This window comes from Sylvia atricapilla, chromosome 6 (assembly GCF_009819655.1).
Source record: "Sylvia atricapilla isolate bSylAtr1 chromosome 6, bSylAtr1.pri, whole genome shotgun sequence".
NCBI lineage: Eukaryota > Metazoa > Chordata > Aves > Passeriformes > Sylviidae > Sylvia > Sylvia atricapilla.
Genome location: NC_089145.1, coordinates 54514113 through 54540402, shown reverse-complemented (window position 1 = coordinate 54540402; position 26290 = coordinate 54514113). Strand labels below are relative to the sequence as shown.

Sequence of the window (26290 nt, the reverse complement as noted above, 5' to 3'; positions counted from 1 at the left end):
CAAACATAATACATAAAGAAAAACATCATACACTTGGCCAGTACAGTTTTGTGCTTGTGACAAAAGCATCTGACAGTAGTGTATCACAGCTCAGGACTACAACTGTTACCTTCTTAAGCTTTACTTAGCAGTGTAAGTATATATATAGCAGTATAGATATATACATTAAACCCATACAAGAGATATTCTAACTATGTAATAATTCAAATGTGATCATAGAGCATTATCTCAGTAGACACTGAGAACTGGTACAGAACATGTCCTACATCACCTGAGACTTTGTGTAAAACAGTATTTGCAGAATATTTTAAGATAAATTAAATCAGTCTGTAAATAGGAGCAATGCACCTCCCCTTCTTACATCACTACAGCCATACTAACATTGTTTCATTATAAAAAAGAACAGATATGGCCCTGCCAAATACATTAGGTCTTATTTTGCTAAACATTTATTCATTGACTATCTGTGTCTTCTCTGAATTAGCAGTTTATTATCCTGAAACAAAAGAACTGTGCAGACTTCACGTCCACCACCATATAGCACACTGTGTCTAGCTTACATACATATCAGCATATTCCAAGACTTTCTTGAAAGGCAATTTAAGTAAATCTGAGTTTATAAAACCAATGGGTCCACCCAGGATCAAATATAGACTTCCACTGACTTGAATGATGAGCTTTTCAGACTACACAGTCTGGCTAGATCATACAGAAATGCAATAAATGAAAGAAATTTGTGCCAGATCTTGGGTACAGTTGCTGACAATGGCATTAAAAAAAATAAAATTCTTGTTACCTAAGCTAATTTTTGAATTGATCTTAAGAACACCATGGCATGCTCAGTGATTCCAGAATGCAAATTAAATTCTTGGTTTAGAAACTGGAACTTATGCATTTTATTTCCTCAGATCTTTGTCCATTTTGTTAACATATTGAATACCCAGTTCAATGCTAGTGAAATAAATTTGATTGTAAGACCAAAATCACTCTAAGAGGAAAAATGGAATCCAAGTTGTTTCTTACTGAAATATCCCATTGTGCAGCATGCTAGATAAATACCTTGTTAAGTAGTGAACTGTTTCCAAAGTACCAATTTACAAACCTGAATCAGAACTCACATCCTCTTCAGTTCTTCTGTATTTATAAATACTGCTAGACTTCTGAATTTCTAAACTATCCATCATGATACTCTTATCAAAAACAGAAGACAAATGTAGCTGATCTTGAAGCATCACCAAATAACTATAAAACCTCTGCTACTCTGTAGACAATCCTGAAACTCTGTGCTTCACAACTGTATTTTGCTTCATTCTGTTTTCTCATTCATGAATCTTTATGTTAGCTTACTTGTTTTGGTCAGGATTATACCACATGGACAGCCAGCTGATACCACATATACCACTGTGATAATGTTAACACTTTTACAGAGATTCCTAAGGAAGTTTCAAAAGCCTACAATATCCTAGGTACTTACAAATGCTCTGGTGCAGGGAAAAGACAAAAAAAACATAGTGAAAAGTTTTAGTAGACCTGTTTAAGCTAATAAAACTTCCTTAAACATGTTTATCAACAAAGCAATTTAAATATTTATGCCACCTACTATGTCCACCATAAATTTCTATTTTTATTCTTTCTTCCAAAACCCCCATGAGTAAACTTCATTTTCAGATCCACAGAAAGGAAATCAACAAATTAATTTCTTGAGAATACAATTTCTCTGTCTCATTTTCCTAAGCTTTGATTTATGTGAACTTTAATTAATGGAGCATTTTCAGACTATTATCAGGTACTCAAGAGTGTGGCTTGTGTCAGTGGGGACAATCAACCACGTCCATGGATATTTATAGTTATTCACAGGGTCTGATAAAATGCTCCATCTAAAATCTGGATCATTCCAGCAGAAAGTATTTCCATCCATTTGATCAAATTTGATGGAATATCCATTTTATTTAGCAATACCATAAAGGATACTTTGGTGTTTAAAAATAAAAAAAAAAAAAGTGAAGGGCTTTTTTTTTTTTTTTTTTTTAATTAAATACATTCTGGCTTCATTTCCTTTATTCCTGCACCTGGGATTTGCCCATACTGGGTGCCTAAGTACTTCCATTTTTTTATGTTTAAATGAGAAAAGCCAACCAGCATTCTGCATCCTTAATTTTTTGTTTGTTTGTTTGTTTTTAATGGATTGCGTTCTCCTTTTGGTTTAACACCTTTTTATGTTTTTAGCTCTGTTTTCTTTTTTCCCTCTGGGAATGTTGCTTTTCCAATTTTCATATCCAAGTCATTTATCCATTAAACGATTTACATGTTTTTATTCTATTATTTGCATCATAATCAAGGCTGGGCTTTTCATTCAGTATGTACAAGTATTTATTCAAGATATAAAATCAGTCAGATTTTGTCTTGTACCTTTTTTTTAAATAAAAAAAAACCTTTTAAAACATTTAAAGGTATTGCTTGGTGAACAACAGCACTCAAAACTCACATTAATAGATATACATTCTATTATTTCCCTATCTTCTACAATTTCTAAACAATAACTGATTTGCTATAATGAAGGTCATAACTTTCAAATTAAAAAGAAAAATCTAAGTTAAGTTAATATGACTGTAAAACAAACCAATTAAATTCACGTGGAGACGGTAAACCCATTATTCTTGCATACACTGTCACATGCACTGTCATGACATGCACATGTCAAAAAAGATAGAAACACAACCAAAAAACCCCAAGTGATGTACAATATCATTGCTCACCACCAAGCAATGTCCAGCCCCTTCTCCAGCTGTGATTGGCTCCTCCCAGACAGCTCTCCCGTCTCCTGTTTGTATGCTGGGAATGATATTTTTTTATGGAATATCCCTTTGCCAGTTCCCCTGGCCTGGCCATGCTCCCTTGCAGCTATTTGTGCACCTTCTCACTATCAAAGCATGGAAAACTGAAAAGTCCTTGACTTAGAGTGCAACAACTCAATCATCAGTGTGTTATCAACATTACTATCATATGAAATCTAAAACACAGCATGTTTCAGCTACTAGGAAGAGAAGTAACTTTGTTCTTGCCAAAGCTAGGCAGTTTTGTTTTTGCTATAATTCACAAAAGATTTTCAATAATAAGTCAGCTACTAGAAGCTATAACTACACTTACTAAAAGTTTATTCTTATCTGAATCTACATCAATCAGCACAAAGTGACAACGAACAAAATAATGAAAGCGATTACTTATTCTGTCCAGTTATAACAGTATGGAGTCCTGAATAAAGGCCGGGACAAGATTTCTGAAGAACCCCTAAAAGGTGACACCTTTCCTTCAAAACTGAGAGAACAGAATACAATGAAAGATCGTACCATGACACAGCAAGCTGAGCAAATAGCAGTCTAACTCAGCCTGCCTCAGACTCTTGTATAATCCCTTTTTGCCCAGGTCGTGCAATGTCCCAGATGGTACAGCTGGGAAATAATTTCTATATCCACTGTGCATGATGTAAACTCGTGTGTTATTCAGCCACTGTATTGGTTTGAAACACAGCTGATTTCACTTACCTTTTTTGTCAGCAAGGGAAAACAAAAAACCACAAATAAAACATTATTCCTGGTTATCACTAGCCCGTTGCAGTTTGAAGTAACTAGTTGAGGAAATGAATGTGCCATAGAAATTATAAGAAATAGATTTTTAAATTCTTTCTCCCTTTTATTAACAAAAATGGAACCAGTAACATACCTCTTTTTTCTCTATGAACTTCTTCCAGAAGTTTTTCTTGGTTTTTTATCTGTTTAAAGAGAGACTGATGTTCAGTCTCCTTTATCTGTGTAAAGTGCTTGAGCTGTTCTCGGCTTTGCAGCAAATAGGATCGCAGCTTTTTTTCCTTACTTTCTCTTTCCTTTACCTCCTCACACAGCCACTGAAGCTTAGTCTACATTTTTAAAAAAGATACAATAAAAAGTAAAGAATTCTAATAAATTAAGAGGACATAAATCTTCACTGACCAAATAATCTTTGGAGTCACAGATTACTCATTTGTAGCTAGCTGAATAACAATAATAGAGGGCATTCAGATATATTAAAAGACCATAAGTTTATTTTCAAGAGACCCAAAAGACATATTTTGGTTGATAATTATATGTGAAAAGTGATTTTCTTTTATATTATTTTATTTCTTTTAAATCAGAAGCACAAATTTACTAGGGTAGACATGGAAATTCACACTGAATTAGTGCATGCATAGACACCAAGAGATAGGCCTTCCTTTCAGAAAACCTTCTCTCTATTTTATGTTGACAGAATTTAAAGTATGTCTCCTTTCTAAAAAAGTGACATCAATCCTTTCTAGTCAGCAGAAGTCAATATTTAAGGTTCACTCAGAGGAGAAAAAGATTTCACTGATAAGGTTGTGATCAATATAGTAAATCTAGAAGTGATCAAATGGAATACTTTCACACAACCTATTGAAAAACAAAAGAAAATAAAAGTGGCATTTTAAGCAGTCATTCATTCCAAACTTTGCTCTAGCAGCTAAAGAAATTTAGGTGAGAAATGTATGCAAAGTATTAGTAGGTGCTTTTTGAAAGTTTTTTTTAATAATATATCAGTGTCACTTTTTCAAATGAAAAAAATCTTTCCTCCACAACATTTCTCCTTTGATTCCAGTCTTATCTCTGTTATCTACAGTGGAAGTCTTTCTTGGTCTACAAGTCTTACACAGACCACATGCACCATGAATAACCTTCTCTTACATGCAAACATTTGCATTTTTTTTCTTAAGTAAATTCTCCTGTGGCTTTGACCTTTCTATATGAAACAAAACCACCAGTTGTCTTCCACAGTTTGTGATCTATTTTGATCATGAGAAATTTACTTCTTTTAAGAGATACTGGGCAAGAAGTGGGCTGTGTGTGAGCTGAGGGAGCTGGAGAAAAGCTGCAAAATGAAGGGCAAGATTTATGAGTTACAGTCATCACTTTGACGATGTTCTCAAGCATGTGTGCCCCCCACATGACAAAATTTGAAAGCTTCAACAGGGATAGAAAAATCATTCATTTTCCAATAATCCAATCTAATATATTTTAGATTGAATAAACACCAGCCTTATTTAAGATAATTTCTAGCCTTGTGATAATGCTGTAAGAGAAACTTAACCTGTTGAGTACATTCGCATGCTTTACTCATCTGAAAAAATTTGAACCAGATCTAAAGCCATCACTGCTCTTACTTCAATGCCTTTTTTTCTTTTTTTTTTTGTGAAAACAACACTGCCATTTATTTTGCTATAGAGATGGCTATTTCTTGTTGATAGAAACATTTGGAAAATCGTTCTATCAGTTGAAATAAGTCTGGAAATATCAGAAAAATTGCCAAAGGAATACTTTTGTACTTTTCCTTTTGCCCTTGAAGTGACATTTTAAATGGACTTTCAACTATATCAGATCCATCCATTTACTGACTCACCCCCTCACTCAATTGTTAGGGCTAAAACGGACCTTAAGAATCACTTTAGTTCCAATCCCTTGTAGGGACACCTCTCCCTACACCATCAAATGTTGATTATCAGCTCACTCAGTAAAATTTCAGGAGGTTTGACTATTACCTTTGTTTCTGCTAACCAGCGATGAGGATCATTCAGTACTGTTGGTGTAAGGGATATTGCCTATGAAAAAGCAGGTGACAAAGACATAACAGACATTAAATGGGAATTAGACATAGAAGAAAGTCTTTTCTGCTTACTGAAAATTCATCAAAGAAATACATTTTTTATCAAGGAAGATTAAGCCTAGTGCTTGACTTCTCTCAATACAAATATTTATCCACCAAATTCCTCCTGCTTACCCAAGTTGCAGCGGCAACTTCTTGAAGTAAAGGGTGAAACGTTTTAGAAACCTTGGCAATACCTGAAGTACTGGGCACAGAAACAATATTACAAAAGAAACTTCTTACCTTAAAAAAAAAAAAAAAAACATACCAGGACCACAAAACTAACTTTTTTTCACATTAGCTGTCTAGTCAAAAAAGTTTGCCAGTGATAAAAGAACAAAGAAAATTGTAAAAACGGGGATCTGCAAAACTTTATGCAGAAACCAAAAGCAAGTCCAAGAAGGCATGGTTCAATCAAAAATCTGGCAACAACAGCAGATTACAAAACTTAATTTAAAAAAAGACCTATCTGCAAGGATATGGAGGAGAAAGCTTGTTTGCAAAATACATTTTTCTCATGAATTCTCATCTACTTTTGTGCTGCAACATCCCAACTCCATATGGAAGAGGAGAAATTGTGTCAATTGTGAAAAAAAAGATTTCAAAAGCAGCCCAGCCCAGTCAAGTGACCAGGACTTACAAACTATTCTCTGTTTAAATAGTAAGACAAAAAAAAAAACAATAAAGTAATCTGAGTGTATTCTGGGTTGCAGCTAAGGCTAAAAAGCCACTAGGTCAAGCACTTGTTAAGTGTGGCAACAAGCTGAGTCAGACAGTCCATTCTCTATTCTCAGGAGTACAGTGCTGATTTAAAAGGATTAGTCACTGTAGAGTCATATGAAGGGAGGAAGAGTTTCTGTACCTGAGGAGCAAACGAGAATGCTCAAAAGAAAAGCTACAGGGCGACAGGAGTTGCAGGAGAAGTAGTAAAATAGCAAAAAAAAAAAAAAAAAAAAAAAAAAAAAAGTTACAGCAAGCTACTACTTTACGGAAAATTTGAGTCTGAGTCTTCTGGATACAAGGAGACATTCCTCAAAAGAGGAGATTACAAACTCTTTTCATTTTCAGTATTCAGTTCTCTACATAAAAATCAAGGCATTCAAGTGATTTTTTAACAAAATATTTCTTTCATTTTCTCCCAATTTTAAAAGCATTTTAGGTCTTTAAGGACTTCACAATTCTAGGAGCATGGCCTAAGAAAACCTACCTCAAAACTTGGGCTAATAAAAGGTCCTTTCACATAAGCAAAAGGAGGACTACTCCTCAAAAAGAAAAAAAAAAAAAATAGAGCAATACCAATGAATGCATGGACAGTTCTTCATAGTATCTAGTATCCCATTCTAATACTTGGCAATGTCCCTCTGTACCAGCTAAATATTCAGAATTCTATTGGAATGATTATCTATGCAACAGTGGAAACAACCCATATGAGTACCACTACAAACTTTCATTAAGAAAATAATGAAACCTGCAGCATACTTAAAACTTAGAATTACTTTGAATTTCTCCATGGAGTCACGAGAAAAGATTTCACAAGCAGCATCAATTTCGCTTCCTATCATGGAAAGGATGGATTGCTGTTCCATTTCTAAGTGACGCAGCTGATCTTTAAACTGCAGTTTGGCCTCACTCATCTTTCTCAAATGATCTTCTTCATTGCTGATCTGTTTTTCCTGGAGTGTAAAAGGAAAAACAAAACAAAGATAAGTAACTGCATTAATAATATAACATATGTCATCAGCCATGTATCTGTCAATCCTATAATTAGACCACACCCAGTCATGCTAGGTTCAATTCCTTGCCATGGAAAAATAATGCCTTCTAATAGTACTTGTAGGTTCCTCCCTTGATTCTCCTTATTATCCTGTATATCAGCTATGAAGAAACTGCTACTAAATCCAAACTCAACAATCATAAAGACTATTTTCAGCATAAAAAATAGATTTTCTATTACAAATCTCCTCATGAGTAGAAAAAGAGCCTAGAGCAAATACTCCCAGTATTATCTTTTGGCCTGAATCTGTTATAGGCATCTAATCTCTATCATCAGAAAAGAGATCCCAGAAGGAAAATTTTAAAGGCAGTCAGCATGCCCTCAAAGGAAAACTACTCAAAGAATATCTCATATGAGAGTGAGTGGCACTGAGGAAAGCATTTTCTGCTATCATCTAATGTCAAAAAGTTAATGAAATATGTTGCATATGTTTCTAAAATTCAGACTCTCTTCTTTTATATCTATGATAGGGTAGCCATAAAACCAAAACTGCTTCTAGATAACACAAAATATTGAATTATGCATCATACATATAGACAAACCTATCTTGTGAGAGAATAAGTGAAATTGAAACACACCTGTCTGCTGCTGAGATAAGGAGGATGTGATACAGCAAAGGGCAAACACTTTAACAGGAAAATTCCAATGTGTGCAAGTTGCACCACGAATGGTGAGAAGAACAAGGACTTCAAACATTTATTAATTGTGGACCTGCACAATGACAAGGTACAACTGCTTGAAGTCTATTTGTTGGAAATCTTCATGCACTGCTCTTATGAGACACCAGTGTGGAGTTAGGTAATGTCTAACACCCAAGTTCCATGAACAGGATATATATGGAATCATTGATGTTGAAGAAAAACTCAGTTATCATACAGTCCAATCAGAAACCCCCTACTGTCAAGTCCACCACTAAACCATATTCCTGAACACCACATGTACATGTCTTTTGAATACCTCCAGGGTGGTGATCAATCATTTCCCTAGATAGCCTGCTCCCATGCACGAATAAATTTTTCGTAATATCCAATCCAAATCTCCCCTGACACAGCTTAAGGCTATTTGCTTTTGTCCTATCACTTGCTGACTGGGAGACAAGGCCAACTTGCTACCTTCTTCCAGGAGGTTGTATACATATCTATGTATAGGTGTTACTTCTAATAGCAAAATAGGTGTTTTTAATATAGGTGGCCTACAAATGTAAAACACCTATACTGCATAAGAAGTCTGATTTTTCACTTAATACAAAAATACTTGAGACAGTTATTTCAAACTTAAGAAATCCTAAGATTTTTTAAGATGGACAGGTTCCAGTATTTCTATACTATAACGATGGGAGTTGAAGTAACAGTTTTGACCTAGGTTAGTATTCTGAAAGTCGTAAGATTGCACTCTATATATTTCCAGTATCAGTATTCTGTAATCTTATTATTCACTGAATGCAGTCCATCCCACATCAAAGTTAATTTCCAATGACCATGACTAAAACAGAATACATAACTTTATTTTTTTGTTTCTTATCTGCTTGATTTTCTGAATGTGCCAACATTCCTTATCATTCTACATCCAGAGCCTACAGGAGAAAAGAAGTCACTAATGACTCAGAAGAGCACAGAAGGAAAAGGAAAGAAACCAATCATTCCTCATTATGCTCTGCTCTTTCACCTTTCATGAAATCTATGCTAGCTATAATACCTATGCCTCTTTGAATTAGTATTTGCATATTTGAACAGAATATTAAAAGTATAAAAACCATGGAAAAGAAAATAAAGTGTTCTGTAACACAATAAGCTTCTGCTGCATTGCCACAACTGTAAGCTAGTATGGGATTTCTCAAGAAGTAATATTATTTCCCTCATCCTAACATCCCTTTTGAAAATCCACAAAACCAAAATAGCAAATATTCTCTTAGGTTAAGCATTTATGCAATCTAATAGAAGTCTTCCTCTGCCTTTACCTTCAAAAGTTGAGACCACAGGATTGCATGCTTAAAAACTTCTCTGATCTTTTCCAATTAAGAGATAAAAGATGACTTTGGTGTAAAAACAGTGTCTTCCCTATATTAGGTAAGGCTGGAGCTAATTCACAACAGACCACAGAAGCCCACGTACATTCCTATAAACACACTTTCTTAATAATAGATATTATAGAACTAGAATGCCAACGTAGAAAAAACACATTTTCGAATTTTTATTTCAAGTACTTTTTACTAGCCTGACAAGCTGAGCTTTTAAACCACTTCCTGATAGTTTAGCAAGCTAAAGAAATGCCAGGTTTAACATTTCTCTATCTCAATATTATAAAAGAAAACCCCAAAAAACTAAAAGTCCTCCACCTCAACATTAGTTAGAATTTATTTTACTATGCTTACATTGCATATCTCATTCAAACTACCTCTAAATTATTTATAGCTCCACTGCATCTTGAAAAACAAAATGAAGAAAACTAGAAGTGGTTGATTAAATATTTTTTAGTTACCTATATTAGAGATGAGGCAAGCAACAGGATTTATATTTCTTCTCCTAAATAGTATTAGCGAATCTTGAGGGACACAGTTCATAATCCAGCCAAAGCATTTTTGTCTTCTTTCCCTCATATAGAAACCATGTACTATGGCATGACTGGGTATATTCTTTAATACATACATGGTGGGGTTCTTTAGATTTATCATCTATTTTTATAATCCATCATTTATTTTAGATTTTTATCAGCACAGAAACAAATCATGCTTAAAAATCAGTTAATTTTACCTTTTTCGCCAGTTCTTGTTTCACAAACTCACATTTCCGTTTTAGTTTTATATTTTCTTCCTCATTTTGGGTTAATTCTTCTGTCAATTTATCACACTCAACTTTATTTTTTCCAGTTGTTGACACTGAGTCTTGACCAAGCTTTTCTCTTCTAAAAGTTCCATCTGATGGTAAAAGGAAAACAGATTACAAAGTCACTGTATGGGTTATTTTAAAACACATCCAAACTTTAAAGTTTTAAATCAGTGGAACACTATTGCCAAATGATAACTGTAAAAAAATAAATTATGTTCTACTAAGTGCGATTATTTATCTGAACATGAAAAACATGCATCACAGAGTGGTAGAACCATACAATGTTTTGAAAGCAGAAAACAGAAGTCTCAGATTATTCATTTCAGCTCTGCTACACTCATCAGCTTACATCATCCTGAGAAACCTAGTATTTATGCAGCTTTTCCATTACTAAAATAATTTGGAATCAGAAAGTCTAAAACTATAATTTAATTTCAGAAACCAATACTAAATTTATATCTGAAAGGAAGCAACAGCAAAGTTTCAGTATTTTTAAGTTCTAGAATTGTATGGGTTTAGTGCTATTATTTTGTGCTATTATTAATGCTACTCATGAAACTTTGCAGAGAAAAATGAGGAAAACATGTAAGGATCTAGAAAGCCACAAAAGAATGAGTAAATAATGTATATTTGTTTCCAGCAAAAAAAAAAAAATAACTGACTGAAAATGAAAGATCCACAATATCTAGAAAAATTTAAAAAATACAACAAAGAAGCAAATTAATACACTACTGTACATTACTCAAAACTAGTTTCACATTAGATGAAGCGTGAGATGCAGTTAAACACAAAAATAAACTTGCACAGTAAATTTCTTTCTGAGGAAAAGCAAAAATTCTATTTCCCAATTACACTATAAACACAGCTTCTATGAGGCAGAAGGGTAGGGAGAGAAGTTTTATGAATTAATTTAGACACTAAATCTAGAAACTGATTTAGACACTAAACAGATTACAAAAACTCTTCCAAAGGACAACTTGAGAAAGAACTTTGGCATCCATAGTCTACAAAGACAAGCCTGCAATGCACAAAACATTTTCTGTAAATATGCTTATAAAAAAATCAACTTTTCAGTTCCTACTAAAGGTAATTGCATTATAATATCTATGCAGATGGAGACAATCCAAGAAAAAAAATCCCTCACCTATATTACCCTTGAGACATAGAAGAGAAAGTTAATACTTAGTAATTTCCAGTATGGACAAGGTAGATATGACTACAATTTAATTGATTTTTATTGAACCCAATTTCAACATTTAATAATCTTCACTAAAAAAAAAAATGGATGGCACAACTGGAAAATGTACAGAAAACAATTTAAAAAGAAATATACACATACACACAGTTTTTATATGTATTGATACATATATATCTCTATATAACCTTAGACTGAAGAACAATACTTCAAATACTTCCATACTGTCAGGCAGTAGGAAATTTTGTATGCCATCATTCCAAGAAAATAACCATGTTTTTAAAGCAAATGAGGGTATGTATTAAAACTAGGAGACAGATCCAGAGCTTCTGAGCACACAGCCAAATGGGGACCACTAAGCAAACCACTTGAATTCCTATGCCTAGTGTATCTATCCTTTTAAATACCAAATAAGACATCATAGAGGCATGATTTGGGAATGATTTAGGATTTTCTAGCAGAAACCAAATTAAAAGTTCAAGCATCAGAATCTCAGTAATGAAACAGTAAGACCCTTCTTAACACTGGTATCTCAAAAAACTCTATGTTCTTCTCCAATTCTATTCCATCATACAGTATTTTTATGGTACCTTTCCTACTACCCCAAAAAACCTTTAACTACTTAATAATTTTTCAATCCAGTGCTGCACTACAGAAAACCAGGCAAAAGTGAGGCAGAAAGTACCATACAGAGGAGGCAAGAGAGGAAAGAGCAACAAAAATCAAAAGTCACTTCTTTTTCCAATCTATGCAGAAGTTAGTCCACTAAACACAGGACTCTGTACCCTTGATTTACTGGAAGTAACATAAATGCATCCTCTTTTAAGTTTAAGGCTTTGGATGCTACAAATCTATTAAATTTCCCTTCACTCCTCAAGTCTCTCTCTCAACCAACCTTTACTTTTAAAGCTCCAACTATCTTTGGACAGGATATGTATATTCCTTCCCAAAAATAGTTTCAAAGGTTTGAAATAGCTGAAGCATAAATAAGCTCAATTATTACTGTAACAGTGAAAGACAATTGGTTGCTAGACACGAAATCTTAGCAGCCTGAAAAATAATACTAATAATAATAACAGGTTAAAAACTTTTCCAGTTGGATTTCCCCAACTTTTTCACTTGGATTTACCTGAACACTACTCTAACATCAAAATACTTTTTTAAAAAAAGGGGGGGAAAAGATACTATGTATGTTAAGTTTACCTTAATTTGGAAGAAAAGTATGTCCATAAAATTGAAATCCAAATGCAATGTAATGATGAGTTCAGACAAAAAGTAACCAAACCACCTGCAGGATGACATGTTTTCATCAGATCTTCCTAGAGACGCATATGATTTCCTATTTTGTTTCATTTACAGTCTCTTAATGAAGAGAATCTTACACATCATCATTTTGTATACTCCTAAAAAATTTGCCTACCCTAATATCTTAGAAAATTCATCTCCCTCAAACCTTCTGCTCATTAAAAATATATGTAGATTTAGGGGGAAGTCATGGAACTATAAATGAAATATAGAAATGAATTTTTTTACTCCTCTGTTTAGGTTCCAGAATCAGTAAAAATAAAGAGGTCCTAACTGTAGGATTTGCCATTTCACAGAAAAACACAGGATCAACTTATTTTTTCTTATTAGCATCCAGAATACACTGTCCTTCTCTTCACTTGACATCAAATATAAATTCTTAATTTCAATGTCATTGCCAAAGGAAAAAAAAAAACTTTTGGACAGATCACTCAAATAATGCTATATACACCCTAAAAATAGGTCCCATGTTAAGCACTACTGTCAAAATATTTGATTTTAATGATCCTTCTAATAACAACCACCTAGGGGTTTTTTTTATTGCTGTCTTCACTTAAAGGTTTCTATGTCACCAGCTGCTCAAGAATTATTATCAAGTCATGAACGATGCATTAAATAACTAAACACTAGTACCAACGGAGATCCCTGAAGGACACCACTCATCACTGCTGTACATTGGGACTCCATCTGGACACTGAGCCATGGACCAAAATGCTCTGAATTTGACCATTCAGCCAATTTCTTATCTATCTCACCCATCAAATCAATCTCTCTCCAATTTAGAGAAAAGGATGCTCTGGGGCACCATGCCCAAGGCTTTACAGAAGTCCAGATAAATGACATCTGTAGCCTTTCCCTTGTCCCCTGATGTAGTCACTCCACCAGACAAGGCCACTGGGTTGGTCAGACAGGACTTGCCCTTGGTGAAGCTGTTCTGACTGTCTCAAATCACCTCCCTGTCCTCCAGGTGGCTTAGTGTACCTTCTAAAAGGTTTTGTTCCATGATCTTCCCAGGAAGAGAGACAAGGCTGACAGGTCAGTATGTCCCACAGTCCTCCTTTCTACCCTTTTAAAAGATGGTGTCCTGAGGTGACTGTATGGTACAATGCTTCCCCCTTTCCAGTCACCTGGGAGTTCACCTGTCTGCCATATATACCACAACATCATATATTTCCTTTAATTTTGATCATAGACATATATATTTTACTATTTGAACTAAGATTTTGACCTAAAATTGGTACTGTTACATTTTTTACCTCAAACTTTAAACTTTTACAATGGTCTGCAATAACATGTGTGTTAAGTGCTTTAAAGCCCATACTTTATAACAATCATTCAATGGTAGGGGCTGTGTGAGGAGTGTGTGGGAGGAGGGGGGAAGTCTGAAATTTGAATTCTTCACAATAAGTACCTTTAGCATTCTAATTTGGGCCTCTGCATCATCTTTTTCTTGTTTAAGGAGTCTCATGAGTTCTTGAACATTTTGTTCATGTTTGATTTTCACATTTTGTAACTCTGATCTAAGATCTGCCAGTTCCTGTTGGTGAATTTCTCTTTCCATCTTCAGCTGCCTGTTAGCTGAAATCATCTCTTCATGACTAGATTCCTGCTGTTTCTGGAGGTCTGAGAGGCTCTTAAGTAATTCCTTTTTGGCTTTCTCCTCTTCTGCTATTCTGTTTGTTAGTTCCACACGTACAGCACTTAAAGTTTTTACATCTGCTTGCATTTCTAGAAGTCGTTCTTGGTCTTTTTTATGAAATGAGTTAATAGTTGCAAGTTCTGTCTTCAAGTGTTCCTTCTCAGCTTGCATTTGGTTTTGTTGAAAGGCTTGCTTTTTCAACTCATTCTCCAATTTTTTTACAGTACCTTGAACTTCTTTGATCTCTTCTTCAAGAGATAGCTGGTGTGACTCCATTTCATTCAGTTTTACTTCTTTACAGTGGAGGAGTTCTTCCTGCTGGGCTCTCTTTGTAAGCACATCATTCAGCTCTTTCCGCAGGTTTTCTATTTGGTCTATAGCTGAGAGAAGCTGACTTTTGAGATCATCTTTCTCTTTGAGGGCCTAGGAAAGAAAAAAAAAAAATCCATTCTGATCCGAAATAATTAAAGGCAATGGTTGGAAAGATGTCCTTAGACAATTAACATATGTATGTGAAAATATAAAAATTCTGCTCACTACGAACCCAGTTCAAATGTACTCAGTGTTTCTTTAAGTTTACACACAGATCATGTGCAGTCTCAAACTTGGACTTGCCCTTAAATTATCTAGCCTTCTAAGTAGGCATAGTTTTGGTTAATTCCCTGCTTCTCATATTGTCTTTGCAGACTGAGAAGTGTTTCTTTATTGGTTCCTCCAAATAGCAAGATGGAGAAAATGAGGTAATAGAGGAATGCAGCAGCTTACAGGGATGACTACTGGATATATACACAATACCTACAGTCCACTCCATATGATGACCTATTTTCTAAAATATTACATCTGAAGTATACCAACTTTGACTTATTTTTGAAAATTATGCACAATAGATGAATTAGTAGCAGTTAAAAGCTTGGTTCACTTAGGCATCAAAGCCAAGAAATAACTACATCATCTCACAGATAAAAATCAATCAAATGCAATAAAAATCCCACTGTTTTCCTAGGATCTGAAGGGTTTGGACGTTTTTTCCAACATTGATATATTTTGTGTTAAAATTACCACAGAATCACAGAATGTATAAGCTTGAAAGGATCGCAGTGGGTCATCCAGTCCAACCTCCCTGCTCAAGCAGACTTATCCTAGAACATAGGCACAGAACTGCATCCAGATGGTTCTTAAATATCTCTAGGGAGGGAGACTATGCAACCTGTTTGGGCAATCTGTTCGGGTATATCAGATTCTTTAAACTGACTTAATAAATTTTATACTAAATTTTACTGAGCATTTTCACCAATTCCACAGCAACACATGTTTCTTACAGGTATAGAAAAATTACTTGAAATAATCCAGAAAAAAAGGCAATTAGGGTTAAAAATGTGCAGTTAAAAAATAATAAAACAATTTGCAATTACATCAACAATAAGCAATGCAAATAAAACACAAATATAATAAATTGAGGACATGTACTAATGACCATCATGGGGTTTTTTTGGAGGAAAAAAAAACCTGCCAAACAAAAAGACCCTCCTAAACCTATCTTGTAATTCCTCTTGAAGGATTTGTTAAAAAAAAAAAAATCAAAACACCCAAGCCCAAACAAAACCAAAATTCCAGTAAAACTTAAAACTACAACCCATAAGTTACTTGCTTTGAATATGTTTTCTACATTACATAGTTAAAAGAACATACATTTTAAAAGATGTTAGAAACTCCACTATCAAATAATATTAAGGACAACCACATGGGCAAAACTTCAATCAAATTAGCTCAGTAACTCCAAAATTGTTCGAAAACTAAACAATCTTTCTATAGCCCATCCATTGTCTGCCAATATTTTAAAAATCTCAAAATTGCAAGCTGGGATTGCAACCCAATTTTGAAAATTTTCCATCAACCCTTTGAAGTCTTCTAACAGAAATCAAAGACAACAAACTGTCATTTCTTCCTTTTCTTTATTGTTTGTACAGATTTTTGTCTCGGATGTTAATTGTCTATATTTCAAAGCTAGTTAAATTATGTTCATCTAATTGCCTAAAGTTTATACTAAATGCTGCCTCTAGATTTATTACATCCCTATAAGTAAACCGTTTCCAACTTTATATTGAGAACATGAAACATCATTTGTACTTCTTTCTCCTTCACAGTGGCACAGTTTATTTGATCTTCCATATCTCAAAATAAAGAAACTTTCTTCACCAGTGACAATTACCTCAAACTTGTTGGCAGGACAGTCACGACTTTAAAAGTAAGAACAAATACTGACAGTATTTCTTAAACGGAGCTTAAGCCAAAGTTTAAGCACTGCATTTAGCACATGAATATATTTGCCACATAAAAAGTGGTAAAATCCATGTCAAGGAGTCTTATGTAACAAAGAAAATTTCAATATGGACAGTGTTATCAAGTACCTCTACAAAGACCAACCTTCTTGGTATTTACATGAACAGTGATTTCAGAATCTTTTTGGGATCTACTGCTTCTTATTCACAATCTCTACCTTTTGCTTCTTATTTGTCCATTTGATAGACACACTTGATTTTGAAATTATTCAGGTCTTCTTCCTTTGCTTACAACCTCAATTTTCTTTGGCAAAAGTGACCAACTTCTTAAATGTTGGAGAGTCTTACTTGCCCAGACAAGTGCTGAGGCTAACAAATACAAGATTAATATAGAAAGTATTGTTGCAGCACAATTCTTAGAGGAAATAATAACAAAAAGTGAGGAATATGATGGGCAATTCAGGAGAGAAATAGCAACACCAGGAATCAGAGTTTAGATTTGTTAGAGTTTATTAATTTCAACTCAGCCCCATGGTGACTTCTCCTGTGCTTTGACCATGCCTGTATTCATGTACCAGTTTCAAAACAGATCATTGGATCAGAAACATCACAGGATTAATAGACATCCCATACTGCATCCCATACAGCCCTTGAAAACTTCAGTTTTTGAACAAGACAAAGCAGAGGATGGAGCCATCTCAAGCCCCTCATATTCAGGAACCTAAACTGGATGGATGCCATGAGAAAACATGTGAAAAGTGGGTATAGCACTATAAAACAAAAGCCATAAGATACGACAGACTGCACCAGCAGAGGATGTAAGTAAAGATAAAAGCTCACAGCACTGAGTTAAGCACTCTATTAGCCACTACAGGAACAAGCAACTTTTGACCCAGCTGCTGGAAAATACAGATCCACAGACTCTTTGCCAACAGAATGATGTTTTATACATTATTCCAATACAGGATGATAAGCATTAGCATTGATGTGAGCGCTTGTCTTTAAAAGAGCATCAGCAGCTGAATAAATAAAGGAATTCTTCTAAGTCAAAAACCAAAAAACCCAGTTTTTTTTCCTGAGAAACTTTAGAGGAGGAAAAAGAGATGAATAAGTGGTCTGCCATACTGAACAAGGACAAATGAAAAACCCAGAAATGCTACAAAATCAATTTTTAAATTGATTTTTCAAAGAAAAAGTTCTGAAAATTATACAAGAGGTCCAGAACTTAAGGCAGAAAGCAGTTTAAGTCACAGTTTGCATAAATAAACTCCTTCTCTTCATTTTTAGAGCAAAGGGAAAGGCTATTAAAAAAAATCTACCAGTCTTACCTGACTATTCTTGTCCATTAGTTCACTGATAGTTTGATTTTGTTTTTCTATCTCACGATCCAGTTTCTTACACTTCAATTTCCACTTGCGGATGGCTTCCTGGGCTCTCACCTTCAAATCTTCTCTTTTTTTCTCCATCTCCAGCCTGAGTGCCTCTGAATGCTTGAATTCAGTGAGATATCGTTCTGCTTCCTTGGTACTCTCTTCAACCTGTTGAGCTAACTCAGCAGACTGGAGCTCAGTTTGTCTACGTCCATTCTCACAGGCCTTGTAGCAGTTCTGTATCTCCTTTAGCTGGTCCAGCATTTTTTCCTGCTGCTTCTCCCTGTTTTCCAGGTCAGATGTCAACACCTGGAATCATCATAGGAAAATACAAACATTCTCTAAAGATACACAGTATGAAACTTTATCAAACAACAAACAGCAACATTAAATCCCATTTTTGTTTAAAATATGAACAGCATTAAAGATCTGCTTGACTATCAAGGAAAGCCCTGTTAGCCCTCTGCAACAGTAAAGAATTTCAACACAAGACATTAAATACATACTACTCAATTCTTTCTGCATTTTTTCCTCTTCTGGTTCTTCTTGTTATTTTTGTGTATTGTAAGCTTGAGATCAATTATTTGCTATATATTACACACTACACAAATAGGAAATAAACCAAATAATAAGATACAAGGAGATTAATGTAAACAGATTGAGAGAAAAATGAATATTGGAAAGGAAAAAATAGCATTCACCACAATCACAGTAATTTATAATATATGAGCTAGTTGTTATTCAGTTTTATACTGGCTGCCTTTATGAAAGCAATGTGCTAAATAAAGGTATATTTGATAGTACTGAATACAAAGAGAATTGGTAAGTGCTTCTAGAACAAGATGCAAAGATGTTTGAAAATGTAGGAGGCAATATAAGCCTTTCAAAAATGAATTAAATTGAAAACACACCATCTAAAAATAAAAGGTGCTGCAGTTCTCAAATCATATTTCTCTGAACAGTCTCATAAGAAACTCAGGGAAAATAGTGTCCATACACCTTCTGGAACAACATACTCATAAATGAGTTTTTGAAATTTTTTTTTACTAAGACCATTACACAGAAATTCACATTAGTATTCTGCATTTTGGACCTATTTAGACTGCTTTCAGACCACTCAGTCTTTTCATTAATGAAAAATGAATTTGATAGATCTGATCTATAGCCAGTCAAACATATTATCAAGCCTCAGGGGGTTAAAATACTTTAGAGAAGAGGATTAGATTGCAGAATGACTGAAAAAAACTGCAGATGTAGCCTAAAATAAACAGACTGCAATTCAGAATGGACAAGTGAAAAGTATTTCACCTGTGAAAGAACAGATAACTTTACAGTTTGATATAGAATGACTACTTAGACAAAGATACTTGCACAAGGTTGGGGGAAGGAGGGAGACTTGGGTTTGCTGGTAAGGGCTCTCTCTCCTTGTCAGTTTGTTAGTTTGGTTCTTTCTTTCCCCTTCCAAACCAGGCCAACACCTCCTGGGAGGCAGTAAATTGTACTGCTCTCTTCAGGATAGTATTTGCTGCACTAAAAAGATAATCAAACCAAGCTCACTAGCTACAACTAGCTAAATTTTAATCAAAACAAGCTTAATTTCCAATGAAACAGATTATAATACTTCTTTAGAGACAAAGAATCCAATTGAGTATAGCAGAAGTTAAAAATAGCCTCATAAAATACAATCAGATTACATTTACCATTCCACAGATTTTCTAAAATGGGTCATCATTTTTTCAGTCATGTGATTACACACGCTATTATCACTTCCCATTTGATGTCTTTCTGCAGACACCATAGAGGGCATCAGACTAAATTGATGTAGTGCTCAATGCTGCATCATTAAAAAATAGTTATTTTTATATAATTTCCCTAGAGTACACACTTCATTAACAAAACTATATCTCCCACAAACTTTTTAATGAAATATGAGTCTAAGCTCAAACACAGAAAATAATGGTCAATTAACTGTATAGATTCTTCTTATTATGTAGAAGTAAATCAACCCCCAATTTATTGATTTACAGTACAATAAAAAAGAGGAACATTTGTTTTAGGTATTTATCTTGAAGTGCAACTAATTTATCAACACAAATTATTTGCATGAGGAGGAAAATTAGATTTTGACATGGCTGTACCAATATAAATGTGACTTTTAATGTTTCATTTTTACAAAAGGTGTAAGTAAGATGTATCTTAGAAAAGAGTTTGCACTTTGCTTTAAAGAGTTAAGCCAGCACAGACCCAACAGTTGAAATCAGGTGGAAACAGTTTCATTTTTAGAAGAGAAGGTAAATTTTAGTGAGAATATGAATCAATATTTATAAGACTGACAGACTTATATTACTGAAGAATTCTAATATTAAATAACAATATCAATAATTTTCCCTCAGAAAAACTGAAATATTTTAACAAACCAACTGCAGTACTGGACAATACTACAAGAATACTAACATCAAATTCAAATGAAGAGTAATTAGGAAATCCAACTAGTTCCCAGGCACAAAAGTCTAAAAACAATTATGGAGAAAGCAGAGTATTGCATCTTTATAAGTTGTGCACTCTGTTTATTTCTTAGTCATAATAGTTAAATCTTAATAGCTAGTCATAACAGCCATATCTATATGGCTTCATGCAGAAAAATGTAATTAAGATGGTTGCATACATTTGGAAGATCTCACAGCCACACCCTTACATAAACTACAGTAGCTGAAATAAATACTAAATTTAAAAATTAATTTGAGATTGAACTCACTTCTAAACATGAGCTTAAAAATATGTTTTAACCTTTTTTGTCCTCTCCATTTTACATCACACCGTGACTTTATGGCAACTGTTGGAGGCTAAATGTACAATGCACACAACTGAAATTGTTGCAAACAATGACATTTGAATAAATCAAAAGAAATTTCTAGTATTACATGTACATCAGAGACAAGCTAGATCCTCCCCACTAAACAAAGATAAATTACAGCCAAGTCAAACATGATTGGGCACTTCCAACTGGGCATCACACTATCTGATAGGAGCAGCTGTTAGAACAGGCTTGACAAAGTGCTTTGTTAGTACACAAGTTTAGAAATTCACATCCTTGCATTCCTTGATGTCTCATTAAAAGAAAAACACACTAGCTATTTTCTAGCTATTTTCCTGTTACTGCCCCTTTAGAAGAAAGGCAGTGGGAAGCAGATAAGAAGTACAAAGTATTTTCTGTTGAGAAAATGAGGGAAGTCAAAGATTTCTAACTCAGAGAAATGACAATGACCCCAACTGAGCATGAGTATTTTCAGGGCAGGAAATTAGTATTATAAAATCATTCTGACCCTTGAGAAAGGGTTCCACAAGCAGAAGTTTTAAATAATTGGTTTTTTTCTGTGGGTTTTTACCCCATTAATTCCTGTCACCAAAATAATTAGTTTCTCAGGCACAACAAAACAAAAAACCAGAATGTTTTCAGTTAGTTATGGGTTTTGTTGACCAGCTACAATACAAATGCTGGTGGACACCAAGAAGTGAGTTCTGCTCGTCTTACCCTCTATAGAAACATTTTAAGTCTTTTTAAACTTATTCAATGACTGAATTTCATAAAGCATGTAGAAACTTATTTTGAGTAGGCTTGGTTTAAGTCAACAGAGAAGCTGACAAAGTAAAGGAGCAGCAGAAGTACACTAAACAGTATAGTCCTGTAAATGTATGAAAAGACAAAAGAATAAATTTCTACATTTGAATTTCCAAAGTGATGCAATATCATTTCAAAGATAAGTACCCTCATTAGGAAAATAAATACAAAATCACTTGTTACAAAATCCCAGAATGCCAAAATACAGGAACAAAAAGTGAAGTCCTTAACTAGTGAAATAATACACATGGTTTTGCAAACCAACTCTTTTGTCCTGACAGCCAGAGAAGACAGAAGAAAATTGTCACTGTTCAGGTATACTGCTACCAATGACAAATCTAGACCAGCAAGAAATACAGACATTTCCCATCTTAAATAAGAATGCTATTGCCTACTTAGATCTCATTTTATGGTCGAAGTCTTCCAGCTAAAATTCCAGTACAAAAGGCTGCTCTTATCCTTTCCACAGAGAATCACATTAAACATTATGTGCTTACCATAAAGAAGACAAGTAATACTTATCATTATATTATTATGTTGCATTGCATTACTAAAAAAGGGGAAGCTGTGACCTACTTTTGTTACTCTACTGAACTCTCCAATGGAACAAGCTGTTTCAGTTTTAATGCCGAACTTTAGTTGCAAGGAATGATGGAATGGGAATAAGGAAGCACTGCCTTATAAAAGTAATTCCAAAAACCATTATTAATGCTAAGTGCTGATAAAATCTGATCAACTTTTCTTTGCACATGGGAAAGAGAAGTAATCCAAACCATAAAATCATGGGCAACAGTAAATACCTTTTTTGGTATTATATGGCAGAGAAAAAAGTTGGCGAACCCAAATAATTTCTCAAAGTTACTTACACAATAATAACAAGCATGACAGTTACTCTTAGTTTTAAAGGTTAATCCCTAATCGTATATCACCTAATGTTAAACAGATGAGAAATTATTTAAAAAGACAAAAAGAAAGTCACCAAGCAAAAAGCAACAAAACTCAAGTTACCTGTATGTGCATTACAAGCTGTGCTTTCTCCTTGTCCTTACGCTCTATACATCTCTTCAGTTCTTCTACCTCGGACATTACAGCATTATGACTCAGCTTTGCTTTAAGTTCCAAAATATGTTTCTCTAGATCTTGCTTCTCTCTCTCATACCTTTCAGCAACTGTAAAACAGCAAGAACAGAGCAACAGACTCAGTAGAAATACCAGCTCATGGTAAATTAACTTTCTCTCATATAATTTTTGGCAATTCGCTTCTCTACTCGATACTATTCTACAGCTACTGATTTTGACCAAAATATCTGTGAAAAATGGTACACCTGTATGGTACACCTGTATGGTACACCTAATACCATTTTACTGAATGAAACAGTATTTCTCAGTCATTTTATAGTGGTTTCCACTTTTCCCCTTACACATAGCTGCTCCTCTCAAAAAAAAAACCCAAAACAACAAAACCACCAACAAAAGGCCCAACAAAACTAAATAAAATAAAATAGGATGGAAGAAACAGTGGGGAAGTTCTGGTGTAAATGAAATCTGGCCATCAGCTTCAAGGCCAAGGTTTTATCTCACCAGAGTAATACTTTCCAATTTGAAAGTCATTATCTGTGGATTTTATGTCTGAATCCTGCAACTACAACCAAAAGTTTTGATAAGAGTAAGCTATAAATTCTCTCAATCAGAAATTCAAAGATCTTTAGTCATAAATAACTAGTAGAGGCAAAAGAAAAAAATCTCTATTTGTCTTCTTGTCTTGTATATCTTGGAAGAAACAGAAATAACATACCAAGGTGAAACACAACAGCAAAAATATAGAAATATATACCTGCATTTTAACAGTTACATTATATTTTTATTTTCTTCATATTTTCACAACTGCTTTGATTTAGAAGATCAATAGGAAAATTAAAATATGCTTTTATTAACATAAAAGGCATATTGTTTCAAATAAATTAAGCAGATACATGAACATGATTAGAGAAAAACTACTGCAATTATTATTTTGCATTATATTTCTGAAGCTAAGCCACATACAAAATACAACCCATTTCCAGTGCTCTGTATGATATTAGTAAAATATGGATTCAGAGTCCTATTTTAAAAATCAAGATAATTCAGAAGCTGAAGTACAAAAAAACAAAAATATTTCATTAGCCAAACCATTTAAACATTCCCACAGACACTGGACTCTAGAATAGTTACTGTTTCTCTATTACCTTGAGTAATACATTCATATGTTAATAAGGAGAAACATAAAGACCTTCTCTAATGCCTTTTTTGATTATGTTTGAAAAGTTTAAATACAGATAGATAACTAACAATTAATTGAAGACGTTGCTAAAGTGGTAGTTTAATATGCAATTATATTGTAACTGTTTAAAGTATTTGTCTTCTAAATAAAACTATTTCAACTCTAAAACTCTAACATAGTGCAAACAGAGTCCCTGACTGCATCATACAGAAAAATTTTCTTAACCACTCAGGAACACGTTGCTTGGAAATTCTACCAGAAAGTTGTCAGCCTTATTAACTACATAGTCAATTACTCATTATGATTTTCAAGATGGCAGAATTCAAACTGCAAATGGACCGAAATGCAAGTTTTCTGGAAAATTATTACTTAAAAATAATACACGTTTTTCTTCTGTAAAAACACTATTCAGTTTGCTGAAATTGCCTCATTTGTTTTAACCATGCAAATCAAAATATTTTATCATAAAATATTTTGATTATTAACTGTCATTGCTATTTGTCTGTTAATATTCAGTTGCCAACATGTATTAACTTAAATCTGAGGAATTAATTGGCTGGTTATCTTGAAACAATAGAAGAATTGGACTGCAACTCTAAGATAAAATTAATGTCCATGCCTACTAACTAGTTTGCAGGTCTGTAGTGCAAAATATTAGTTGTACCTGCTCTAATTCTCCTGTCATCATCTTGTACATCCTGGTAGCTCTGGCGATGCATAGCAGCATGTGAAATTTGATGTTGCAATTCTACACGGTCTTCTTCTGCTCTCAAAAGCTGGGAACGAAGATCCTCAATCTAAAAGATTACACAAGCACAAGCATCAAAAGTTTAATGAAAAACAGATTAAAAAGGTAAATACTATGCTTTCATTAAATGCTAAAAAAATTACACAAAAAGAATTTATAAATAAGTCTCGAGAGTACTGTAGATGGTAAATAAAAAGACAAACTTCTTCCTAATAACAGGCCACAAAGTGATTATTCAAAATTAAAGGAAATCTTTTCATTTATGTTGACCACAGATGAACAATAATTTCTCTAGACCAAACAAAATGCTACCATAATATATGTTGCAATTCTCTTTTTACATAGCTAGTGAAAATGTCTATATGAATTTAATAAACAATATGTTTTATTTAAATTGTGCTCCTTAAAAATACAATGTATTTATTCATAAGAAACAAAGGGGTTCTTCACATTTTTCCTTCCTATCATATATAGTATAGCACAAAGATGACAACATGTAGGAAAACAGAGAAAATCCAACATGCTAAAGCTGAATTGAAGAGAAATACCTCTAATTCATATTACTCTACATTCCATTTGCAATGATTTAAATTCAAAACAGTAACAGAGCTAAATCAAACTTCTGCTAGATACACAAGTCAAACAACTGATGCTAAAAGATGAGAATCTCTAAGTTATTTCAGTCTTTTTATCCAGCCCCTTTAAAACAAATATGTTTAGGAGAAAGGACTTTTTTTCTAAAGTTATAATCCAAATTCCTACAAATTTTAAGTTTAATCATATATGCATCAATAGCTATTGTTTAAAGCACACATTACATACTTTTTCAGATATTTGTTTATTTACTTTTATTGCATGTTACAATGTAGCAAATACTTCTAGGTCACTGATTTATCTGATTTTACCTATTACAGCACATGCTTTGCAGAACAATGACTACTAATATAGAAGTTGTTCTAAAGCATATTACGAAAGGCAATTTCACACAATGTGTTTATGAACTCAAAACATACCATCACTATCACTACTATAATTAATACATATGAAAATATACACATAAAAGTTTGGAAAGCAGAAAAAGTCTAACGAGCTCAGTCCACATATGAGATACACTTAAACCTGTCCTACACCTCACTTTTTCCTTCATAAAACAAAATTGTCAGAGGATGAGATAGGAATGTTAAACAAAAAGACTCAGACAGAACCTAATATGAAAACTTTAGGATTTTTACCACACTAAAGCAGTTACCTGATGCAAAAGAGCTTCTCTACTGCCTTCAGATTCCCTCAACTTTTTCTGGGACTGCTCCAATTCCTGCTCAAGCTTTCATTTCAAAGGATGAAGAAACAAAAGCAATGTAGGCAACATAATATAAAAGTGTATTTTAACATTTAATTTTGACACAACTTAATTCATATAAGCATCTATCTAAAATGCGGTATAATATACACAGTATTTTTATTTGTCTAAAATTTTAAACAAACCTTCACTTGTACTAAATCCCTGCAATATTTATTTACATTATATAAAGAGAATTTTACTTACAGTCTATAATTTTTGTACAATATTCTGTATCACATAAAGATG

The 26290-nt window shown here is 33.8% G+C and overlaps 1 protein-coding gene across 1 annotated transcript in view; it reads right to left on the bottom strand.

The window, feature by feature from the left end:
• Nucleotides 1-26290, bottom strand: part of CEP128 (centrosomal protein 128) — a 90819-nt gene that overhangs the window by 42808 nt on the left and 21721 nt on the right. The window contains 10 exon segments of the mRNA XM_066321968.1: nucleotides 3721-3913; nucleotides 5585-5644; nucleotides 7185-7361; nucleotides 10213-10319; nucleotides 10322-10376; nucleotides 14199-14849; nucleotides 18034-18384; nucleotides 22703-22863; nucleotides 24619-24751; nucleotides 25952-26026. Coding sequence (XP_066178065.1) covers nucleotides 3721-3913; nucleotides 5585-5644; nucleotides 7185-7361; nucleotides 10213-10319; nucleotides 10322-10376; nucleotides 14199-14849; nucleotides 18034-18384; nucleotides 22703-22863; nucleotides 24619-24751; nucleotides 25952-26026 — 1963 coding nt within the window.